We start from the raw sequence: 24469 nt of genomic DNA on the forward strand, positions 1-24469 counted from the left end.
ACACCTACTATAAAAAGTGGTTCGTTTTTCAGATGAAATAAGAGACGAAAAGAATATTAAATTACATTAAAAACAAAACTTGAGTCTGAAACCTGGAAAATGGAAAGCAAATCATGGAAATTTATGACTTTAATGCAATTTACAAAAGAATTAGTGCAATAGAAGTGGAGTTTATACTAATTAAAATTCTTTTATTATATAATATTTTTACTTCACACACAAACACACATGCAAACACACACACATACACACACACAAAAATCCATTCTGTATAAATGCACAACCATTTGTTTAACAACCATAATTTATGTTAATATACAGAGTTGAAAAATGAAAATTTATATTTTACATCCTTGGTAAAACTAAGCCAGCACAGAGTTTCTGCAGTTGCCAGGAAATATGTTTAACTTTTGTTAAAAGTAAAATTATAATCCTTCTGATTCTATACCACTGCAAACTCACTGCATTTATGCAGTTTCCGGAAGCTGGGACACGGTCTCAAATCCTGAAGTTTGCAACTAGCCCTGTCAAGAGGATCCAAATATTTGAGAGACAAGTGCACTAAGACCTCTTGTCAGTTGATCCATCAGAGCCGCAGTAAACTATAGATATTAGCCCAGTGGATTTATCTTCGAAACCCAAATACCTGATGATTTTTATTGTTCATAAATTCATACAAAAAGAGAAAACAAAGTAAAGTCAGTCTTCAGCTAAAATGTGTCACAGGGAATGTGTTAACTTTGTCCAGTTCAAAGAATTACACACACAAAATAGTGCTCAGGAATTATCATCATCAGCTGTACAGCAAAAGACTATACACACACAACCTCAAATATATATATATATATATATATATATATATATATATATATATATATATATATATATATATATATATGGGTGTGAATGGTACAAATGCTAATGTGAAACTATTTCAAACAAAGTAATCACAAAGAAAAAAATTGAAAGAGTCTGCAGAAAAAATAGTGAAACAGTCTTGGTGAAACAATTTGGTCATACTAGAATGTCTTCTTTAAACACCAACTAAAAGAAAATCTATTTCAAGTGTTCCCTTTATTGTTTGGTTCTGTTTATGTTGGTCTTCTTATTTGTGGAAAGATGTTTCTTTTCTTCTCATAATTTCCTTGATATTTATATTCTTAAAGTCCTGCTTAAGAAATTGTTCTGTTGTTCCAAAGATGAAATCCAAAACGAAACTTATTTCTCAAATGCAAGTGTGTATATAAATTTTATATATATATATGAAAAATAATGTGAAAGGATTATTTATATATATATATATATATAAGGATGGATTAGTAAATATATAGAGTGGACTTTCAAAACACAGAGTAACAATTTTCATAATACATAAAACATGACTTTGTATTCCATTATTTGTTGGTGGTGATAATTTTTTGCAGCAGTTATTGTGCTCTTTCATTTCTATAACATATAGATGGGTTATATTTTTCTTTTTTTTTTTTTCAAACTAGGCTCTATGCCAATTTTTTTATAGCAGAGAGAGTATAGTTGATTGAATCAATATTAGTGTATTATGGTTATTTTTTTAAAACAATCTGAGAGGTAAATGTGATGCTGGTGTCATGAAACTAAATATTGCAAAGCATTTAATCCATGCCCTTCTACGCTAGCCAACCATCATCAGACAACTTAACAAGGATAACAAAGTACAGAATTTAAAAGATGTTAACATTTGTTGACAGAAATTTGGTCAAAAATACAGCTGTTTCTCCTTGATGTATGTGTATATCATACAAATGGTTCAAATAAATGATTTAAGTGTATTAAATAATAGATGTTAAATCTTGAAATGGCACTGGTCAATCATTCAACTGCCTTAGGATATTATTTATCTGTTCACATGTTTCTTTAACACGAGATGACTTCTGAGAAAGACTTTGGTAATTCAGCTCCATCATTTTCACCAAGGCACATACCTGATAAAAAAAAATTAATAATTATTTTTCCTTACATATATTCGGTCAATGTTTATAGGGAAGAATATTTAGAAAACTTAATCGACCTAAAGATACTTATTTTATCAACCTTGACAGAAAGATAAAAGATGGAGTTGACTAAGGCAAGATTTAAACTCAGAACCTCATGTTGTCTACAGATTATTCCAGAGCAAAGGTAAACATTCTCCAATATTCGATACCTTGGTCTTGGCAGCAGAAGACTAGTTCCAATGCTGCAATATCTCAGAGCATGATGCAAAGCGTGTGGTGATAAGAAGATGTTCCAGTCATAAACTCGTAAAAGTGTCTTCTACTGCAACGCCAGACTGACCGAAACCTTCTAAATGGACTTGTTAGATGAAAACTGAAAGAAGCCTGTCATATATATATATAGACATATTTATTTATACATATATATACATATATATATATATATATATATATATATATAAAAATATAAATACACATACATAAACATATATATATACACATATATACACACATATATACAAACATATATACACACACACACATATATATATATACACACATATATACAAACATATATACACACATATATAGATATATATACACACATATATACACATATATTTATACACACACATATATATATACACACACACATATATATATATATACACACACATATATATATACACACACATATATATATACACACACATATATATATACACACACATATATATATACACACACATATATATATACACATACATATATACATACACATACATATATACATACTTACATACATAAATTACACATGTGCTGTTGGTAATTTCTTTTCCTTCTTCGGACATTTCCCTTTCTCCTTTCCAATGAAGAGCTATGCTTGAAACATCAAAAACTCTCTGAGCATCAAACTAATACATTTGGTTGTGCACTTCCTCTTGTTTGTGGTTGTTAATTTTATTGTTCTCGTATTTGAACTGAGTACATATAATCATCCTTTAATGTCTGTTTTACATGCTGGCATAGGTTGGACAGTTATGGCAGGAGCTGGCAAGGCTGGGAGCCACACCAAGTTCTATCATGTGTTTTGGCATGGCTTCTACAGCTGGATGTCCTTCCTAATGCCAACCACTTTACAGAGTGTACTGGATGTTTTTCATGTGACACCAGCACCAACACTGTCACCTTGCAAGACAAAACCCCCTCAACTGGGAGGTAGTGTGGCTTTGTGTCAGTTGGGAAATTTAAGGTACAGAAGGGACTGATATTGATGTTTTGCAGTAGAGTATCCTTGTCTTGACATCACTTTGTCATTTAACACCTATTTTCATATTGGCAATGGGTTGGATAGTTTGACAGGAACTGGCAAGCCAGAGAACTGCACCAGATTCTATTGTCTGCTTAGCATAGTTTCTACAGCTGGATGCCTTTCCTAATGCCAACTACTTCACAGACAGTGCTTTCTACGTGCCACCAGCACTGACGCTTTGATGATGTATATGAGCTTCACTTCCGTACAAAGTGAGATTGTTTGTTTCCTGTCTTCCATGGAAAATATGTCTATAAGAAAATATCCCCTTGCTTGAAAATAGGTGAGGGTTGGTAACAGGAAGGGTATCTGACTGTAAAACAATCTGCCTCAAAAACATTTTGTCTGACCAATGGAAAAGTGGACATTAAATAATGGTAATGAGGGTGATATTCATGTAATTCTCAGAAAAATTTAAGCATTAGTTTCTTACACTATTTGCATAGAAAGCTATAGAACTGAAACTTACCCCTTCATTTAACTTAATAAACCATTTCAGGCTTTGTAAACCAAGAAAAGCTGAAAATACATTAAAAAAATATATAAAAAATGAGCAAGGTGTGCAAAGTATGCTGAAAACTTAACTAAGAATTTATGAAAAAGAGATATCATGAATTATTTTATGCTTGTCTATTGTCACCAACTGGAGAATTTTATCAAAGCTTAAAGTCTAAAAAGAACATTTTTCTCTGTGACCCTCACCAACTACAGCCTTAAGCTTATGCCTATGATACTTCTCATAAACAAGACAGACTGTGAAAAATCAGCTGAAATTTACTTCAAGATTATCAACAGAAGGGTTGCTGAGGATATGCACTGTGTTTATGACCAAGACACTTGACTCTCACCAGCTCAGTAATCCAAGCTGTATACAGATTAGTACCTGTTATCTCTGTAATCATTAATCATTTATACAGGATTCATATATAGGTTATGGTTACGTGTTTTCTAACTTTTTTCTTTCATTAATTATTCTTGTATAGATTCCACAAAGAGATTTCTTACCAGTTTTTTCTAGAATCTCCTCTCGCTGTAGGCACTGTGTTAGAGCACTGGAAACAGCTATCAGCAAGTCATCATGCATCTGAAATGCAGAAATTGGAATAGATTAAATACGATAAAAGGAGCAAACAAAACCAGCATAAAAGATTCAGAATTTGTATGCTGTCATGAGCATGGTTATCTGTAGGCAAGTAGATACTGTACATGAATATCAACTTAAGAAAGGCCAAGCCAATGGTAGGAAATGACTTGCTGCCTGACACCTAACATGGTTTCCGACCAGGAAGAAGCTGCCTGACTCAGCTCTTACAACATTATGATTGGGTGCTGAAACAGCTGCTCAACCACTCACAAGTGGAAATGATATATCTTGACTTTGCAAAGGCTTTTGATAAAGTTAATCATGGAATGATATGTCACAAACTGCGTGATCTCGGCATAGTTGGAAAATTGGGAGAATGGCTTCATGACTTTCTGAAGGATAGAAGTCAGGTGGCAGTAGCCAATAGGGCCACCTCCAATGACACACAAATAGAGAGTGGTGTTCCACAAGGCACTGTTTTGGGACAACTACTGTTCATAATGGCCCTCTCAGACATGCCCTCAGCCACACAGAGAGCCATGATCACAAGTTATGCAGATGATACAAAAATCTCACAAGTAATACAGAACCCTGAAGACACTATGCACCTGCAATGTGAGCTGAATGAAATATATAAGTGGGCTGAAGAGAATAGCATGCAGTTTAACACTGAAAAGTTTCAAGCCTTTTGCTATCAGCATACAAAACTAAATGCAATACCCATTAAATACACTGGCCCTGAGGGATTGCAATCCCAGAGGCACAATCAGTACGAGACCTGGGCATTTACATGACTAATGATGCATCCTTCTATGTGCATGTTGCTAAGTTAGAAATGAAATGCAGGCAGCTGACCAAAAGGATTCTTAGAACTTTTGGAACAAGAGATCAGGAAACCATGATGGTCCTCTGGAGGACACTTATCCTAAGCCACTTTGACTATTGCTTTCAGCTATGGTCACCAACCAGTGTCAAATTAATCTCAGTCAGAAGTGGAACTAAACAAAAATAATTTGTTGGCCATAAATGTTAATTTTGAAATAAAAAGAAGGTAACATAAAAACAGGAACTAGCCACTAGTCACCAAGTAAGAGTTGTGCTTTACCGGTATCTGATGAATATTGTAAACTGCAGCAGCAGCCACATCATTAATGTCACTTTGCTCCAACAAAAGGCTATTCACAACTGCCTCACCAGTTAGTGCAAGATAGGAAAAGGTTGTACTACTCCCACTGGAACTGCTAAGAGGTACTTTTTCAGAATCCAGTCGATGATCAACAGTAGATGTTAAAAAGTGTAGGCCAGCTTCAGAAGAAGATAAATTGGTGATCTAAATGAATAAAAAAAAAAGAAGAAGATGAACACATAGAATAAAAACACCTTTAATTGTAGAATGCCAAAAAAACCTTTAATTAAATAAACTGTGGATCTAGAAAAATGAAATATAAAATAGACAATACAGCAGGATTTAAACTCAGAATAAGGGTTTGGGGAAATCAGACCTAGACTAAGGTATTTAAACTAGCATGCTAGCAAGTCTGCTATGTGACAATTAACTACAATAATGAACCAGTAAAGGATAAGTTTTTATGTTGCAACTTAAAATTATCAATACAGTGTAATGTTGCCTTGTTGTCTTTAAAGTTTGCAGAACAGAATTTCTACAATAAAGACAGAATGACTATAGCAAAAAATTTGATCATATGAAGTTCAGATCAAACTAACAAATCAGAAACCAGACATGTTGAAAGTGAAATCCATGTAGGTTACTCTGAGTTATTCAATTAAACATATTTGTGTTATAAGTCTTCAACAAAACTAACAACAACAATGCAACCTGGGCTGGCTGAATGTAGTTCAACAACTTTCAGTTTTAAGTTTAATTTTTATATCTAAATTATCATTTTTAAACCATTCCAGATTTTTGTGCTATTCTGCAAATTCTTACCTCTGCCAATAAGATCTGAAAACTGACCAGTTTGGATTTGTTTTACTAGCACTAAGTCTAAAAAATATCAATTGTCACAGAGAAGTACTACACATAAAGTTACACTGACCTTTGGATAATATCATTTTAGAAATGTTTGCATATTATCAAATATGACATCCAATTGTGTAACTCTTGTCATACCAGCATTACATTGTTTTGAACTTAAGTTGTGAGTGAAAGGAGGAAACCATTCTCTCCATGCCAGATCATCATCAGAAAAAAAAACCCACAGTATATGATTGTGTTGCAGGGACATGCAAAACTGCAGGCAAAGACCATCAAAAATGAATAATGCTAGCAGGGTATGTTAAGTAGGTGTACCTGGTTGCAGCTGGTTACAAACAATTTATTGGGCTAAGATACTTATACAGCATTCTGATAATGAAACTATTACCATATGAAAATGTTAGCAACAAAAATGAACTTTAATCTTTGATGCTATAAACAAATGACTTCACAAATAAGCCTTATTAACTACAACCTTGCAGATAAAATAACAACCTGAAAGACTTTGATGACATTATCTATAAAAAGAATAAATGAATAAGAATGACTAAACAACAGAGCCAAGATCAAGTACTTACCAACTTAAGGATTGCTACCATAATTTCAAAAGGAAGAGTTCTAAATTCCAGTAATAGAGATGCTATCATATGGTCTTCATCTTTCTGAAGTTCTTGGACAACATATCTCTTGGATGTGAGTTCCTGCAGTAAGGACACTGCACCACACTTGATAACGCTATTGGTAACACTCTTTCTGGTCACTAACGATGCTAATATAAAGGAAAATAAAAAATTTTAGAAAATAAGAATAATAATATCAATTAACAGGATATGCTAAATAAATCTTCTCTCTTTTACCTCTCAAATTTTGGGTGTCATAATCACAATCTAACACCCACTTTCTATGCTGACATAAATTGGGCAATTTATCAGTCCAAGTCAGTTCTTGTTCATTTACTGATCTCCTTGCCAGGTCAAAAGACTACAGTTGTAATGATATGAAACTAAATGTAATTAGCTTCACATTGTTAAATACACTGCCATGGATAAAAAGTGGTCAGCTCAGTGGCTGGAAGAACGGCAGTCGAATAGACAACCACCCATTCTACATCATGATCTTGTAGTGCCTGCATGGCACAATATAGTGACAGTGGTAAAACAAGATAAATATATATATTGAATTGAAACTAATCGGATTACCAGCACATTATTATCATTAAACATTGCTCAACACTACCAATGTAACAGTATCATCACTGGACACGACGTGGCACAAAACAAAAGAACAAGAAGAAAATGGATACACAGTGACAAACTGCAGGAATACACATGTTTAGCTGGAGGTATTGTTACAAATTTAAATACAAGACTATTGTTATCATATTGGCTATACAGTGTGTGTTGTGCCACAGAAAATAACCAAATCATATGGTGTTGTATTGCACAAGAAAAACAACAACAATAATATGGCAACATCTCGCATTCCCGAAATACAGTGGCACACAGGCAATGCAACCGAAAACCTGCAAATATTCAAAGAAAAAATGTTCTATTGTGAAGATGAGGAAGTTACAGAACCAAGGAAAATAGCCTTAAAAATATTAAGAGGCATTAGAAATGAAGGACTCAAACGTTTGAGAGGCTGACAAGAAAAACTCAAACTGTTGGATATTATTCAAAGCACAAGTCAAGACAAACCTCAATTTCAGAGTACATCGCCTTAAACTGATGGTATGTAGACAGTAGCATGATGAGGCAATTGACGACTTTGTTACAAGAGCCCGAACAATAGCAAAAAAATGTGAGTTTGAAGAAAAAGAGCTTAAACAATGGATCATAGAATTATTGATTGCTTCAACTCCCATGAAGCCTTCCAAAAAGGAGCTGCTTGGAAAGGAGAAAGGCTACAAACTTGAAGATGCCCTAGCAGAGGGTAGAAAATTTGAGGCTATTCTTGCAGGAAGAAGTCAGATACAACTTGCAAGTGCAGAATCAAGCTATGCAGATGCTGTCAAGCACTCATGTAGAAATTGTGGACAAATGCACCCACCAAGAAAGTGCCCTGCACACAATGATTCCTGAAACTTCTGCAACAAAAAGGGACAATGGGGAAAATTCTGCTGTCAACAGAACAAACAAGATAAAACAAGACAGAAAAATGGCGATGGAAAAAGAGCACACAGAAAATTCCATGATATAGAATCAAGCAACAAGGCTCATATTGACTCAGAGGAAGAGAACTGTGATCCCTACCACTGCATACAAATTTCAAGCATGCAAAACGAAGCATTTGCAACACTGGATATCATATGTCCACAGAAAGAAAAGGTTCGACAAATAAAATTAAAGATTGATATGGGAGCAGCAGGTAACACATTATCAATGCAGACATATTACCAGATGTACAAATCAACCATTTCAGAGAAATCAAACCTCAGGTCCTTTGACCCAAAGAAACCAACAGAACTAGAGGTAGACAGCTCATTGAAAGGGCTCGGAGCAGCTATCATACAAGATGGCAAACCTGTGGCATTTGCATCGAAAGCCCTTGACAAAACTCAGTCAAACTACCCAAACATCAATCATGAAATGCTGGCTGTGGTATTCAGAATCACCCGTTTGAAATCATCACAGACCACAAACCTCTAGAGTGATCGCACAAAAACCCCTTCTTCAAGCACCACCCTGACTACAAAGGATGCTCCAATAAATTCAGGGTTATGATTTCAAAATCAAATACCACCCTGAGCATACCATGACATTGGCTGGCACCCTCTTTTGCCTCCCAAGCCATGAAGACAATGACCTTGACTTGAGAGTGGGTGGGATCGAATTGACTGCAGGAGAAATCCACCAATCTGAATTTGACCTTGTCAATTTTTCCATCAACAAATGTTATCAACTACATGAGTTCACCAGCAGGGATTCTACTTTGGCTGCACTGATGGAAACAATCACCTATGGGTAGCCAGACAACATCAAACAGGTCCCAGATGATATAAGGTTATACTGGTCTTTTCAAGATGAATTAGCTGTAGAAGATAGAATCATCTTCAAAGGGACACAAGTGTTGATACCTCTTCCTCTACAACATAACATTCTAGTACAGCTCCATGCCTCTCATCAAGGGAAAGAAAAGACAAAACTTCACGCTCGTGAAGGCGTCTATTGGACAAACATCAACAAAGACATTGAAGAAATGTGAAGATCCTATCAAATATGCCAAGAATTCACAACTACCAACAACAAAGAACCACTGATACCTCATGACATTCCCAGTTCACTATGGAAAAAACTAGGAACAGATCTATTTGAAATCAACAGCAAATCTTATCTGCTCATTTGTGACTACTACTTCAAATTTCCGATTGTGACTCACCTAAGCCAAACCACAAGCAAAGCAGTCACAGAGGAATTCAAAAAGATTGAGTCTTTCTTCGGCAGACCTGATGAAATTTTCGCGGCAATGGTCTCCAATATACCAGGCAACCATTTCAGAAATTCACACAGGAATGGGGAATTCAACACACATATAATCACCAAGGTACCCCCAATCAAATGGATTCATAGAGACAAGTACAGACAATTAAAAAGACCATCAAAAATGTGAACGAAGCAAAGAAGACATAAACAATGAATTGTTGAATCTAAGAGTCACACTGTTAAACTCAAAAATACTGTCACTCGTTGAGATCCTATTGGGCAGACCGATCACAACACTTGTGCCATCATGCTGGAGCTACTCTCATGAAACTCAAAGACAGAAAACTTCTTGAAGAAAAGAAAATATAAATGAAAACTGTATATGACCAGCATGCAAAGAGGGAATTGCCTCTGTTGCACAAAGGACAAGCTGTACGATTCCTTGACAAAAACAACAAACATTGGATACCTGGAGAAATAGCAAGACAATGTAAAGAACCAAGGTCTTACATTGTGAAAGCTACATATGGAGATATAGAGAAACAGAATGGAACTGTGAGATATTGGCATAGGTATAGACAGACAGTATGAACAGACCACTTAGATGGAAAGGCCTGCCAGATTGCTCTAAAATATAGAGAGAGACAACCATCCAACAGACCCTACAAACTCCAGGAAATGGGTTACAAACCCTGCAAACCCCATGGAACATGTTACTCAACTTGACTCAAAAAAAGAAATCAAATATTCCTCCTGATAATGCAGAAACAAAATAATGGTGAGACACATGAGGAGTGCTCAATCCCAACCCCCAAAAGAATCACAAAATCAGGAAGAACAGTGAAAATACCGGAGTGCTACAAAAACTTTGTACTACAGAACTATTTGTGTTATTTGAAGTGCATGTTGCGTATTGCTCTTGCAACAAAACAGTATTTTTGTTTCCTTTCTTTGAGGGAGAAGAAACCCTATTTTCATTTGTCAGTTTTATTACTCTGTGAATTGCTTAAAGAAAAGAGGGATGTTGTAATGATACAAGGCTAAATGTACTTAGTTTAACTTAGTTAAATACACTGTTGCGGTGGCTGGGAGAACGGCAGTTGAATAGACAACCAACCACTCTGCATCGCGTTATTGTAGTACCTGCATGGTACAATATACACTTCACATGAACATTTCAATCTTGACTTGGTTTCTATGCACTTTGCATAGTGTTTTGGATGCATTTTATCATGGTCCCAACATCAGAGAAGTTGTCATCTCCTCAATAAGACTAAAGAATATTCTTGACTCTATTGTGTCTTCACTCATTTGCCAACTTCTTTGCATAGTGTATTAGGTTGCAAAGTGAGCTTCTTAATCACATAGCAATAACAAGGTTGAAATAAAGGGGAAAAGAATGGTGAATGTGAAAGAAATATAATACATGGAGTGAGAGGGTTTAGATTTTTAAGAAATGGGAATGGAGTTCAAATGTAAGTAAAATAAATGGAAAATGGTGTAAACACTGAAAACTAAGTGAAATGTAAAGACTGTGTTACAACTTTGAAGATCAAACATTTTCATAAAATTAATTACCTAACATTTTCAAATGTGCTTTGCCGATGTTATGACTTGAAGAACTGGATAAACACTTGTAAATATCTTCTAGAAGTTTCTTTTCAGTTTCATTAAGTGTTGTGGAAAATGTTTGGCTGTCTGGAAAGGACTGGAAAAATAGAAGAAAATTCCATTTATATAAGTTGCATTGGAGCAAATATTTTATGATCATATAAGCAACTTTCAACTATGGTACATGATACATGATATAGCTCTTTGTATTCAAAAGCAACATCTCTTAACTGTACTACAACAGTTTTTAAAGTGCAAAATCTATGACAAAGAATTTATACAGTGCAGGAAAACACTCAGCAAATTGAAAATATTTGTCCATGCAGTTAGTGTTATCCTCTTTGAGTAACCTAGCATAGTTTAACAGGCTTTATGCTTGTTTCTCCATGCTGGCATGACTTATCATCATCATCATTTAATATCCGTTTTCCAAGCTGGCACGGGTTGGAGGTCTTGACTGAGGTTTGGAGAGCCAGCAGCTGCACCAGGCTCCAATCTGATCTGGCAATGTTTCTACAGTTGGATGCCCTTCTTAACGCTAACCACTCCGAGAGTGTAGTGGGTGCTTTTTTTACATGCCACCAGCACAGGAGCCAGTTAGGCAGACCTGGCATTGATCAAGTTCAGACAGTGCTTTTTACATGCCACCAGCACGGGAGCCAGTCAGTGGGTACTGGCATCAGCCATGTTCGGATGGTGCTTTTTATTTGTCACCAGCATGGGAGCCAGTCAGGCAGTCCTGGCATCAACAATGTTCGGATGGTGCTTTTTACATGCTACCTCTACAACCAGATGCTCTTCCTATCACCAACCCTTACTTGTTTTTTTTTTTTTTTTTTTTGTACTTGTTTCAGTCATTTGACTGCGGCCATGCTGGAGCACCGCCTTTAGAGTGGTGAAAGAGTACAGCAGGGATCACCACTCCTGCCGGAGCCTCGTGGAGCTTTTAGGTGTTTTTTTCGCTCAATAAACACACACAACGCCCGGTCTGGGAATCGAAACCGCGATCCTCCGACCGCAAGTCCGCTGCCCTAACCACTAGGCCATTGCGCCTCCATATTCAAGTAAAATATTTTTTATTCTTTACTTCCAAACTCAACCTCATATCAGACTGACAAAAGTACAAACTTTTGTTTATTGGAGAATGTAAACATTCAAAGTATCTTGCTCAGACAGCATTAATGAAAGCAAGCAAAATTAACATTCATAACACATTCACACAAGCTCTCTCTCTCTCTCTCTCTCATACACACACACACACACACACACACGTGAATGTGCACACAGACACATGCAAACATACACACATACATATATATACACATGACTAGCTGCCTCAGTTTTCATCCCAATTCTACTCATGAAGCCCAAACTTATAGTAGAATAGAAGATATTGGGCCAAAGTGTCATGCAGTGGGATTAAATTCAAAGCTATATGATTATAAAGCAGATTTTGTAATCACACACCCATGCCTACACCTATTATAAATATATTTGAATAAAGCCACTCAGTGTTTCTAACTGTGGTCATCTTAAGATTAATATGGTGTATATTCTCCTCATTCAAGTGGATGCTTCCACACTCACTTGTCTTGTTACTAGCACCAACAACTTTCAACATGCTCATTTTGACAACTACAAATAGCAACCAAATTCCTCTCAAACCACAGCTTACCATCTTACAAAAAGGAAGATTATATTTAGATTTGACACAATGTCTCAAAATATAATGGAATGATCATTGCTTTGATGATAGATATGCTTGACCAGAGCTGATCTGTGACTAAACAACTAAATAGCAATAATTCATAACAACTTCAAAGCCCTTTCATTTCAATTGAGCCATGTGCCATCACAATGCTTCTGCAATGCATCTGCTTTGGACTCCACTCACATAGTCCATTCCTACATTATTGATGTGGGAGACACAATCAGACAACATAGAGGAAATGACCAGAGACCGAGACCTTTGGAAGTATGCTGTGCGTGGGAAGACCCGGCAGGACAAGTGAGACCATAACCCGTGGCCTCTACCTGGGATGTAGCCAGCCCACTTATGCATACCTTTCCTTCTTGTGACACAAACCCTACTTGTGAAGACCTGTTGAGGCAAGTGAAAATCGAAATCTTTCAACATCAATGGAAATTGTAGCTGAGATACCAGTGCTGGTGGCACCTAAGAGATCCATCCGAACGTGGCCGTTGCCAGCGCCGCCCCAACTAGCCTCCGTGCTGGTGGCACGTAAAAAGCACCATCCGATCGTGGCCATTTGCCAGCCTCGTCTGGCACCTGTGAAGGTGGCACATAAAAAGCACCCACTACACTCTCGGAGTGGTTGGCGTTAGGAAGGGCATCCAGCTGTAGAAACTCTGCCAGATCAGACTGGGCCTGGCGCAGCCTTCTGGCTTCCCAGGCCCCAGTTGAACCGTCCAACCCATGCTAGCATGGAAAACGGACGTTAAACGATGATGATGATGATGATAATAGAGGGTACATTGGAATTGTGCTAAAGGCTCAGGTGAGGCTGAATAGGTAATTTCAAAAATGATTACAAGAACATTTAAAATTAATCTACAATACTATAGACATCAGTCTAGAAATACTACATCCAGAACTCATATAAAACAGCTAAAATATAAACCAAAAGACAGTTCTGCTTCTTTATACCACTAATGATGAAGTTTGGAACTTTAAAATAATGTACAAAGCTGTGCAAATAAAACAAAAATAGTTCAGAATGTTACATATTTTTAATCATCAACATAATGAGTTTGATCACATACTTACTTCAGAAGTGGGATATGTCACAGGAGAGAATGTAGCTGAATTTGAGTTAGTATTTTTAGGAGTAGAGTTCCATGTAAGTGAATTATTCTGTAACTGAGGAGAAGGTGATGATGAGGAGGAGGATGAAGAACTAAACAAAGTTTTGCCACCACTTGGTTGAACAGCAATACTGTTTGACATGGTTTTCATCATACTGCCAAGGGGCCTTTAAAAAAATATTTAATAAAATTAGCATATAACATTTAATAATCATACTAGTTTTATTTAAATATTAATATTTAAAAATAATGGAAACAATGAAAATTTTACAGAAGCATTTTTAAAACATCATAATATTGGAATACACAAGCATCCTGTCCAGTCAACACCTAGACATGGTGCTTGGAAAATAAGCCAAAAGCTTGAATAAACCTATCAACCAGTTGGTAACTTCTGAAAAGTTACAACTTTCCCAGTTCTTGTGCCTTCAGATACATTGTTGTATGAATGTGCACTATATTCAATTCTACATACTTGAAGCCGCCATATTTTCACTTAACCTGCTAAAAATAGGAACTAAATCTCCTTCAAATTACCCCTTTTAAAAAGAATGGGAGAATGCTCTGGATAAGGTAGTTCTATATACATCTGCAAAAAAGAATAGGATGATCACAGCTGGAATATTTGATTACAACAGCAGTCAAATTTCATTCAAGTTGCACACTACCCCTTGAAAATGGACATATTGAACAATATAGTTCTGGATACACTGTGTCTGAAGAGATGGGACAGGATCATCAAGGTTGGGATGCCTTTGATCATAAAACTGCTCAGTCAGAGCTAATTTGGGGACAGACAACACCAAACAAATCCATTTTGCTTAAATAGAGGTGATTCTCCTTCCAAATAGTATCACTTGGATATTTCATGGAATAAATGGTAAAAACAATTTTCTGTATATTAGACAGTTTTAATCAAGGAGTGAATATCTATTCTGATGAATTTATATATAGACAAGTAAGTTGCTTTTCTGTCTGATTGCTTGATAATTCAATACAGAACCAAATTAGGTACATAAAACAGATTGAAGTGAAGTACTGGACAGAAAATCTACAATATCAAGAACACCAAGTAAAACAACCAAATGCAATTAGCTTGGTTTTGTTTTTTCTGTAACTTGGAATGAATGTTAATGCACACATGCAAGCATATGTTCATTCAGTTCTTAGTGTAAGTGAGTCTTAAATTGTGGACTGGTCAGAGTAATTGATTGTTGCAGACAAAATATTGATTAGTGTATATTAAAGAAAACAGCAGCAGCTCATTAGCAGAACATTTAATAATCAAGGTTCATGAAGTTGAGTACAATGAGGTTATCAAACATCAATTTTATCTATACATACAGGAAGGAAGGCTATTTGAGAACACTTATGAAACAATGCATTAAGATGAGAAAGCAGTATAGTTTCATCTAACCAACTCTCTCTCTCTCTCTCTCTATCTATCTATCTCTCTCTCACACACACACACACACATACATACAGATGCCTGTAGACAGACATAGAATATTTTTCACCAGAGTGCTCTTGACACACTGGACCAAATGTTTTAGTTATATACACACTGTATGAGTATGTGGAGGCGCAATGGCCCAGTGGTTAGGGCAGCGGACTCCCAGTTGTAGGATCACAGTTTCAATTCCCAGACTGGGCGTTGTGAGTGTTTATTGAGTGAAAACACCTAAAGCTCCATGAGGCTCCAGCAGGGGGTGGTGGCGATCCCTGCTGTACTCTTTCACCGCAACATTCTCTCACTCTTTCTTCTGTTGGCTTGCTTGCTTAGCCAGCGGGGTGGCATCATTTCAAGGCTAAAACAATGCAAAGCACATTGTGACCAGCGATGTGTATCAACATCTGATAGCCTGATCGATCACGGTGTATGAGTATATGACTATACTCACTATTATAGGCACATTGGACTACATGTTTTTGTCATAATCACTGTGTATATTAGAATACATACCCAGTCCATATCAAGATAATAATAGAGTGAAGGAGATAGAGAATTTCTCAATACAATGCAAGATAGTATGGTGGGGTGGAGCACTGAGTTAGTAAAAGTGCACGGTGGTATGATGCAGTACAGCATATGTGAGGATATGTTATAGACTTGAGTTAATATAGAATGTTATAGCATTATAGTTTCAAATTTTGGCACAAGCCAGCAAGATCAGCTGAGGGAGTAAGTCGATTACATCAACCCCATAGATAAACTGGTACTTATGTTATCAGCTCCAAAAAAGGCAAAGTTGACCTCGGCAAAATTTGAACTCAGAATGTAAAGATAAACAAAATGCCACTAAGCATTTTGCACAGCATGGTAATGATTCCGCCAGCTTGCTGGCTTGAGTGTAATAGCATACTGCTGAGCAGATGTGGTTGTTGTTGATTAGCTTCAAGTCAGTCCAGACAAAACAGACCTATGATGAAACACTCTAGCACTGATGTTTTTGTATTTTGTAAAATTTTATGTATTTTGGTTTACATTATCTAATATGTTCTTCTATTTTAAATGATGGTGAAGTATAATTTCAGATAGGTTTACCAATAGATAGATCCTCTCTTATTAGCTCATGTAATTAGTGTTATAGCATGGAACATGTTACTGCCATGTGTGTCTATAGCCACACTGATTAGCCTCAGGTCAACTGGGATGAAGCAGACTTATCAAAAATGCTTCCAAATGTAGCCATCCTGTCTTTTTTTTAAGTTAGTAGGGTATGAGTTAAAGGAAATGTGGTTGCTATTTCTATAGGGTGAGCTCCTACATAAAGGCTTCTGATTGATTATGTTTGTACATACTGGTTAAATTAAATTGCACCAATATAGATGTGTGCATGTGCGTGTGTGTGTGTGTGTGGCAGTGTATGTGTGTATGAACTGATCATAGGATCAAAGTATAATTATGTGGAAATAAACATATTGTGCAGGTATGTTTGTGTGGCTAAAAAATTCATTGCAACCATGTGGTTCTGGGTTCCATAAAACTGCACAGCACTTTGGGCAAGTACCTTCTACAATAGCCTGAGAATGAAATCTGGTACATGTAACTATGTTGAAGTCAACTAAATGTATGCATGTGAAATGGAGTAAAATACTTTGTTATTTAAGTCTTTTTAGGGAGTTACATATTGCATAAATAAATAAAAGGATCAAGAGAAAAAAAAAGTAAAAAGGTAAACTTACGTGTTAGCAACTTCAGCAGGTAAATCAATGATGTATGAGGGAATTTTGTTACCAGTCAGAAACTGTGCAACTTCATTGCTAAAAGTGTTACAGTTATGGTCAAATAGGTTGTACCTCTCAGGTCTGTCAAAGAGAGCAACATGAAGAGTAGAATGTTGATATCAAATAACAAAGAATAGAGTGCTGGTATCTAACAAACAGGTAATAGGTTATTTGAAAGGTTTATGGCAAAGAAAAATTAAAATGTAGGAACTAACATTTTAATTGCTGAAAGACTGTATATTGTAAACAAATATCAAACAACAAAAGGAGCATAAAAACAAAGTTAACAATAATTGTTTCTAATTTAAGTGCAAGGTCACAATTTTAAAGGGAGAGTGTTAGTCAATTACATCAACCCAAGTACTTGACTGGCACTTTATTATATTGACTTTGAAAAGATGAAAGCCAAAGATATCAGCAGATTTGATCTTAGAACATACAGAACTAAAAGAAATACCAAAAGGCATTTTTCTGATTCCCTAACAACTATGGCAATCCAATACCCCTATCCATATTTTTTTTTTTTTTTACCACTGCCACAAAGCAAAGAAATAGGGAACATTACAGGGGCAGGTTACAAAAAGTGAAATCATGAAGAGTGACAGTATAAATAATATTTAAGTATGTGATGCAGGACTAACATCCAGAACTAATCAAGAACCCACCCTCCATAACCCCAAGATTATTCTGACTACTAGGAGTATGCACCTATATCAGTATACTCAGACTAGGTCTATTCAGTCAGGCCATACTTGCCTGAGAGGAATTCTTTCCTCTCTGTGTACTAAAATAAATAGAATCTGATTCAAAAGAGCTACTCTTCAAAATAGATTGCCCTTCTTCACAGTTCGTGATGTCAACTCATTTTTTTTATGAGAAAAGGTAAATGAGTCTTTAATCACAACTGATTATTTTGTAGGCCTGCCAAACAGAGTTAATACGGAGCTAAGCTGAAGGTTTGAACAATTTTTTAAAATCAGATATGCCATAATATACATCTGGAAGATTCTGGAAGGACTTGTCCCAAACATTGGCATTGAGAGTTACACAAATACTAAAACTGGGCGCCATTGCATAGTGCCAAAGACTCCAAATTTGCCATCAAGATGTAGGACAAGAAGGTCCACAGCTCTTCAATATCTTCCCAAAGGACCTGAGAGACCTGCATGGGGTGGATGTAGGTGTCTTCAAAATAAAGCTGGACCTCTTCCTGTCAGGTGTCCCAGATGAACCAACTTTGCAACAGGAGGTGCAGATGAGGGCAGCTGCATCAAACTCTCTCATGCACCAAATGTCAACTGCTAAAAAACATTTGTGAAGTAAAATCATGTAGCAACACCAAATGGCAGTGCCCAGCATGGCCACAGCTTGTGAGCTGAAACTAGATGAAATAATGAAATAATAAGATAATAATGATAATAGTAATGTATCACAATTATAAGATAAAACAGACAAACTTACTTGAACTGATCATTCGATAGACCATATAAAAAGTCTGTAAACACATCACAACTAATGCTGGTTGTCCCAAGAGTTTTTATTGTGTCTGGTTGTCCTATGATGGTTTGGGCCTTAAAAAATGGAAATAATTGAAATTTTTAATGAACACAAAACTGGAGTAAGCAAGATACAACGATTTTTTATCTTAATATATATCCTTATGTAAAAACAGTTTCAACAAACATCTAAATTGTCACTCCTGCCCCTATTGACATTTTGATAACTTCCCAGATATATACCATTTCATATTCAATATTAGAATAATTCCATCTAAAACAGACTAATTCCATTCAAAATGAGAATAAAAAATACAGCATTTTGCTTTATTTGTGTATCACTAATAAACATATTTTTCCATTATATCATTCCATTCATTGTCAATTTATTCACTAAGTTTATTTGTATATCATTTATTTCCAAAATGCATATTACATACAATATAGTATGAGTATTTTGTTGGAAATAAATAAAGCATAAATTTAGTGAATAAATTGACAATGACTGGAATGATATAATGTAAAAATTTGTTCATTATTAGTCATACACAAATAATTAAAGCAAAATGCTGTATTTTTTATTCTCATTTTTAATATAATTATTCCATTTTAAATGGAATCATTCTCATATAGACTGTGAAATGGTACAGTCATTGAATAAGGCAGGAATGCATGTGATGTCATTATTTGGGATGGGGGGAACCTATCTTCAATTTTGGAAAAATAACAGAAATGCATGATAGCCAAAACAATAGTATTTTGTAAAATGAGCAATATTTTGATGTGCACCAATGCAGTAACCAATTTGCAGTAGCTGTATTGTGATACCAATACAGTGATACTATGAATGTGTATACCAGTTGAGCTTAGAGAGAACATTGTCTTTGACTAGAGGTCTACTTGATCAGGGTTAAACAACACCAGAAACAGAAAGAAGAAGTTCTGACAACCAGTAGCCTTCTTCAATCATAACTGAATACCATCTTTAAAAAATTTAAGACAGTATGTGATATGAGAGAGATTTGGCTATTTCTAGTGAGTTAAACCACAAATCAAGGATTCCTCAAACTTTCAGTTTCAAGATAGGAATGCATTCAGTTGTAACAATACAAAAAATGTTATCTGATCAAACTGCTTTTTTTTTTTTTTTTTTTTAACAAAATGCTGTAAGTCTTAAGATATAAAAATCAAAATGGATCACTTACCGGTTCACAATAAGAAATTCCATTTGCTCCAAAATAGTATTCCATGCCAAAAACAACTATAGCAGTATGCCATATACCATCAATTTGTTTACCTTGAAATGAGAGAGGAGAAAAAAAAATGTTAATGTTTTCAACTAACACTGATTATAAGTTTGAAATTTAGTGACCAACTCCTTGAAAAAGAAGCACGGATAACACACATACACAAGCTCATTTACTCTTTCCTCATTTATAAATTTAAGGCCTTGATCCTATAAAACAGATCAATATTATTTGTTAAATAGGCAATGAATTGACAAACACAGAACATTACATTAAATGCCATACAGCATTTAAATTGACGTCTATGCTTTGAGTTTAGATACCACTTTTTTAACCAATGATAAAATAGGCATCAGATATATTCTAAGGTTAATTATATTGTCTATATTTCCTCTTCCATATATATTTGTGACCTTTTATAGTGATAAGAAACCCACACTGTTTGTATTCAATGTTATTAATGTTAAGCCCAAGACAGCCTCAATCAAGGTGTCCTACAATCAAAGAGGTGCTAGTTGCCACCACCCTTTTTAGACAGTTTATCACAGGTTGCATTATTCAATGTCCTCCTCTTTTTTTAATACCATAGAATGTGATTCAAGAGAGATTTGCCTGATCTTTCTAGCAATCCAAGTTTCCTTCTCTGACTCATAGTCAATTTTGTTATTTAACCCCAGGTCAGTAATGATGGAGTAGACCTGTGATCACAGACATTCCAGACACAATCATCTGTATCTTTGCATATACAGGACTACATTATCTAATGTGGTCCTTCTTTAAGATAAGAGGACACATTGAGGGAGATGAGGATGCTATTTCTAGCAGAACAATTGATAATATAGAGGCAGACCATGTTAAACCATCTTTTTTCTTATATGAGGTATAAACCTGAAATTTTACACGAAACAGAAACTGTTGTGTTGTAACATTCATGTTTATTTGAAAGAGCATTAACAATGTGAACTAGCTTGAACCAGAAATCAAAAAAGAATCAAAAATTATGTTAGCCAAGAGATCAATGTATGGTAGTTACCATCTTAAATGTTGGTTCGCAGAAAGTATTAAAGTAGCAAAGATAGCAGATATTTAATCATATCTAGTTTGCTTTCTCACAGTCAAGAGTTCTAATTACATAATGGTTAAATTTGTACTTTCACCCAGGAAAGAATGTACCAATAAAATATTGTTTTAAACATTTACCCCCTCCAAAGCCGTGAGAGACCCTTGACAGTCAGAACATTAGTGTATCATATATAACATTCCCACATGCCTTAATACCTATTCATGATAGCTAAGTGTACAGTAATGAACCATTTTAATCAGTAATACCTATTTACAGTTTAGTGAAGTGGGTCAAATGAGAGTTACATGTATTGGCTATGAAATTGTGGACTAGGTCATGAAGGTTATAGAGGGTCAAAACTCAACTAATTAGGAAGAGAGTTAACCTAGATGAGATGCAGTTTGGTTTTGTGCCAGGAAGAAGCACAACTGATGCTATCTTTCTGGTAAGGCAACTGCAAGAGCAGCATTTAGCCAAAAATAAACCTCTATACTTGGCTTTCACCACTAGTGACAGAATTTTTTTTTAAATTGCTAACTTCTCAGGTATTTGTCTGAAACCCCATGAATTGACTGTGTCTATTACAATTCATTTAATTTGAGAAGATAATAACATACAAAATAGAGGACAACTGCAGGTTCCTATGTGACAACTTAATCACAACTTAATGAGGGCCACTGACTGAATTTGTGGCTGTTCATCCCAGACCTTAGGTGACATGGTGGTAGAACAGTGTGGTAGACAGGGACATAAAAGCAAAGAAATGGGACTGGAAGAGTTATGGTAGCAGAGAACTATATCAGGTAGCTAGAAGGGAAGATAAAATACAGGTATATTTAGTTAAGGAAGAAACAGAAAGGAAGAAGCTTACCAATTTCTGCAGTGTAAGGACCAGAGTCTTGAGGTGTTTGGGATAGCTAGACAGTGTATCAGAGAAAATTATGATGTTGTAAGAGAGAATTGCATCCACATAGATAACAGCACACTTGCAGTTAGTGATTCTACAAGAGGCTTGAAAATGCCACTATGAATGGCTGCTTAATTTAGAGAATGCATGAGAAGAGAGTCTGTTTAATGTGGACCCAACAGAGGGATCAGCTAACCAAATTGACAGTAGCTTGGTAAATAAAACAATTAAGGATATAAAGACAGGGAAAGCCCCCAGCTCTTCAGAAATCACTTCTGAGATACTTAAAATATCTGGTGGAGTGGGATGTGGCCTAGTCACCTGTATACTTAATCAGGTTGTCTACAAAGGAGTCATACCCAATGGCTGGTGTCATTATTATAATCAACTGCTATAAAGGTAAAGGTGATACCTTAGGCAGAAAAAGTGACAGAGGTATCAAATTGTTGGACAAGGTCATGAAAGTTATAGAGGGTCAAAACTCAACTAATTAGGAAGAGAGTTAACCTAGATGAGATGCAGTTTGGTTTTGTGCCAGGAAGAAACACTACTGATGCTATCTTTCTGGTAAGGCAACTGCAGGAGTGGCATTTAGCCAAAAATAAACCTCTATACTTGGCTTTCATCAATATGGCAAAAGCTTTTCATAGGATTCCCCACTCACTCATCTGGTGGTCAATGTGAAAGCTAGACGTAAATGAGTGGTTGGTGAGAGCTGTACAAGCCATGTACAAGGATGCTATCAATAAGGTGAAGGTCAGCAATGAGTAATGAATTTAGGGTACAAGTAGGAGTCACCAAGGATCAGTTCTCATCCCACTTCTTTTCTGCTTCTCCCCTAGCTAAATATACCTGTCTTCTCGCTTCCCTTCAAGCTACCTGATATAGTTCTCTGCTACCGTCATTCCTCCAGTCATTCAAGGCCCATTTCTTCACTCTAACAGCCCTGTCTACTTTACTGTTATGGCCTGAATAGTTAAAAAAGATATTGGTAGAAACTCCATAAAGTGTACCTAATACAAGGCTATGGACAAATAAGAGAAGCATCAATATCACAGGAAGGTTAACAGAGAAAGTAGTCTTTGTGTGTGGCAGATGTGTAGGTACAATAAAAACTAAGAATGTACAGAAAACAGACTTCCTCAAATGTCCAAGGGTATCCTTAGAAGTAGTAGATAGCTTCCATTATCTAGGCAACCAAGTTAGCAGTAGAGGAGCAAGCTCTGAAAGCATAGTTTCTAGAATAAGGAGAGGCTGGGTAAATTTCAGAGAGCTACTACCTTGGTAACAAAGGGCCTTGTCCACAAAGTGAAAGGCAGATTGTATGAGGCTTATGAACAAAAAGCTATGCTACATGACTGAAACATGGGCAGTGACTACAGAAGACATGGTTTGAAAGAAATGAAGCCAGCATGCTCTGCTGGATGAGTAATGTCAGTGTCCATGTACAAGAGTGTAAACAATTTAAGAGAAAAATTGGGTATAATAAGCATTAGATGTAATGTGCAAGAGCAAAGACTGTGCTGGTATGGTTATGTGATGTGTATGAATGAGGACAGCTGCATAAAGAAGTACTGATCTCTAATTGTGGAAGGAGAAGACTCAGGAAGAAGTGAGACAAAGTGGTAAGAAATGATCTTCAGAAGTTGAGCCTCACAGAAGAGATGACAAGTCTCAGTCACTTGTCATCTCCTCTGTGAGGCTCTGTGACTGAGACTTCTGCCAATTTGCTGTGCTTGAGAAGACACATCAAGCTAAGTTAAATCGTGGCCATCCATGCATACAGGCATGTCCTTTACAGCCATACACACTAAATCTGTCCTCTGTCAAAATTCACCCACTGCCTACTGCAAACCCCTTCACTTTATATAAAGTGCCTATCTGCACACTCTCCATGCCCTCACATAGCAACCATACCCCACTCCCAGCCACTCTAATTCTCACCATCACTTGCTGCCTCTCCTGCCACTCAATTCCTCCCAACATCACTTGCTATCTCTAAACATCTCCCCTCACACTTTTATGAAACATCCCCTCTGTACTACTTATACTACCCACCACTGTTTTCTGTGAGTAGGTCTCTTTTCTCTCTCTCACCCACCTTCCTTGTCCTATTGAGATAACCAAATATCTCCTCCATAGTAAGAGAGCTAGCTCTGTCCCTCTATCATACTCCAATCTTTCATCTGGTACGCAGCCAGTTCTCTCAGTTCCACTCCCTCACTTGGCTAAGAGGTCTTTGTCTTGCAAGCTACTTGGCAACCCCATGGATGCTGGTGCCACATAAAAAGCATTGGTGTTAGT

At 36.2% G+C, this 24469-nt stretch overlaps 1 protein-coding gene across 1 annotated transcript in view; it reads right to left on the bottom strand.

Moving 5' to 3' along the window:
• Positions 1 to 1488: 1488 nt before the first annotated feature.
• LOC115215647 overlaps positions 1489 to 24469 on the bottom strand; it is a 29746-nt gene continuing 6765 nt past the window's right edge. The window contains exons 2-11 of the mRNA XM_029784901.2: positions 20154 to 20245; positions 18914 to 19023; positions 17411 to 17533; positions 14187 to 14391; positions 11366 to 11495; positions 6944 to 7134; positions 5475 to 5699; positions 4291 to 4369; positions 3755 to 3804; positions 1489 to 1961 (exon numbers count right to left, since the gene is read on the bottom strand). Coding sequence (XP_029640761.1) covers positions 1845 to 1961; positions 3755 to 3804; positions 4291 to 4369; positions 5475 to 5699; positions 6944 to 7134; positions 11366 to 11495; positions 14187 to 14391; positions 17411 to 17533; positions 18914 to 19023; positions 20154 to 20245 — 1322 coding nt within the window. The 3' untranslated portion in view covers positions 1489 to 1844. The remainder of the gene's footprint in view (positions 1962 to 3754; positions 3805 to 4290; positions 4370 to 5474; positions 5700 to 6943; positions 7135 to 11365; positions 11496 to 14186; positions 14392 to 17410; positions 17534 to 18913; positions 19024 to 20153; positions 20246 to 24469) is intronic.

The sequence above is a fragment of the Octopus sinensis genome, linkage group LG1 (genome assembly GCF_006345805.1).
Source record: "Octopus sinensis linkage group LG1, ASM634580v1, whole genome shotgun sequence".
NCBI lineage: Eukaryota > Metazoa > Mollusca > Cephalopoda > Octopoda > Octopodidae > Octopus > Octopus sinensis.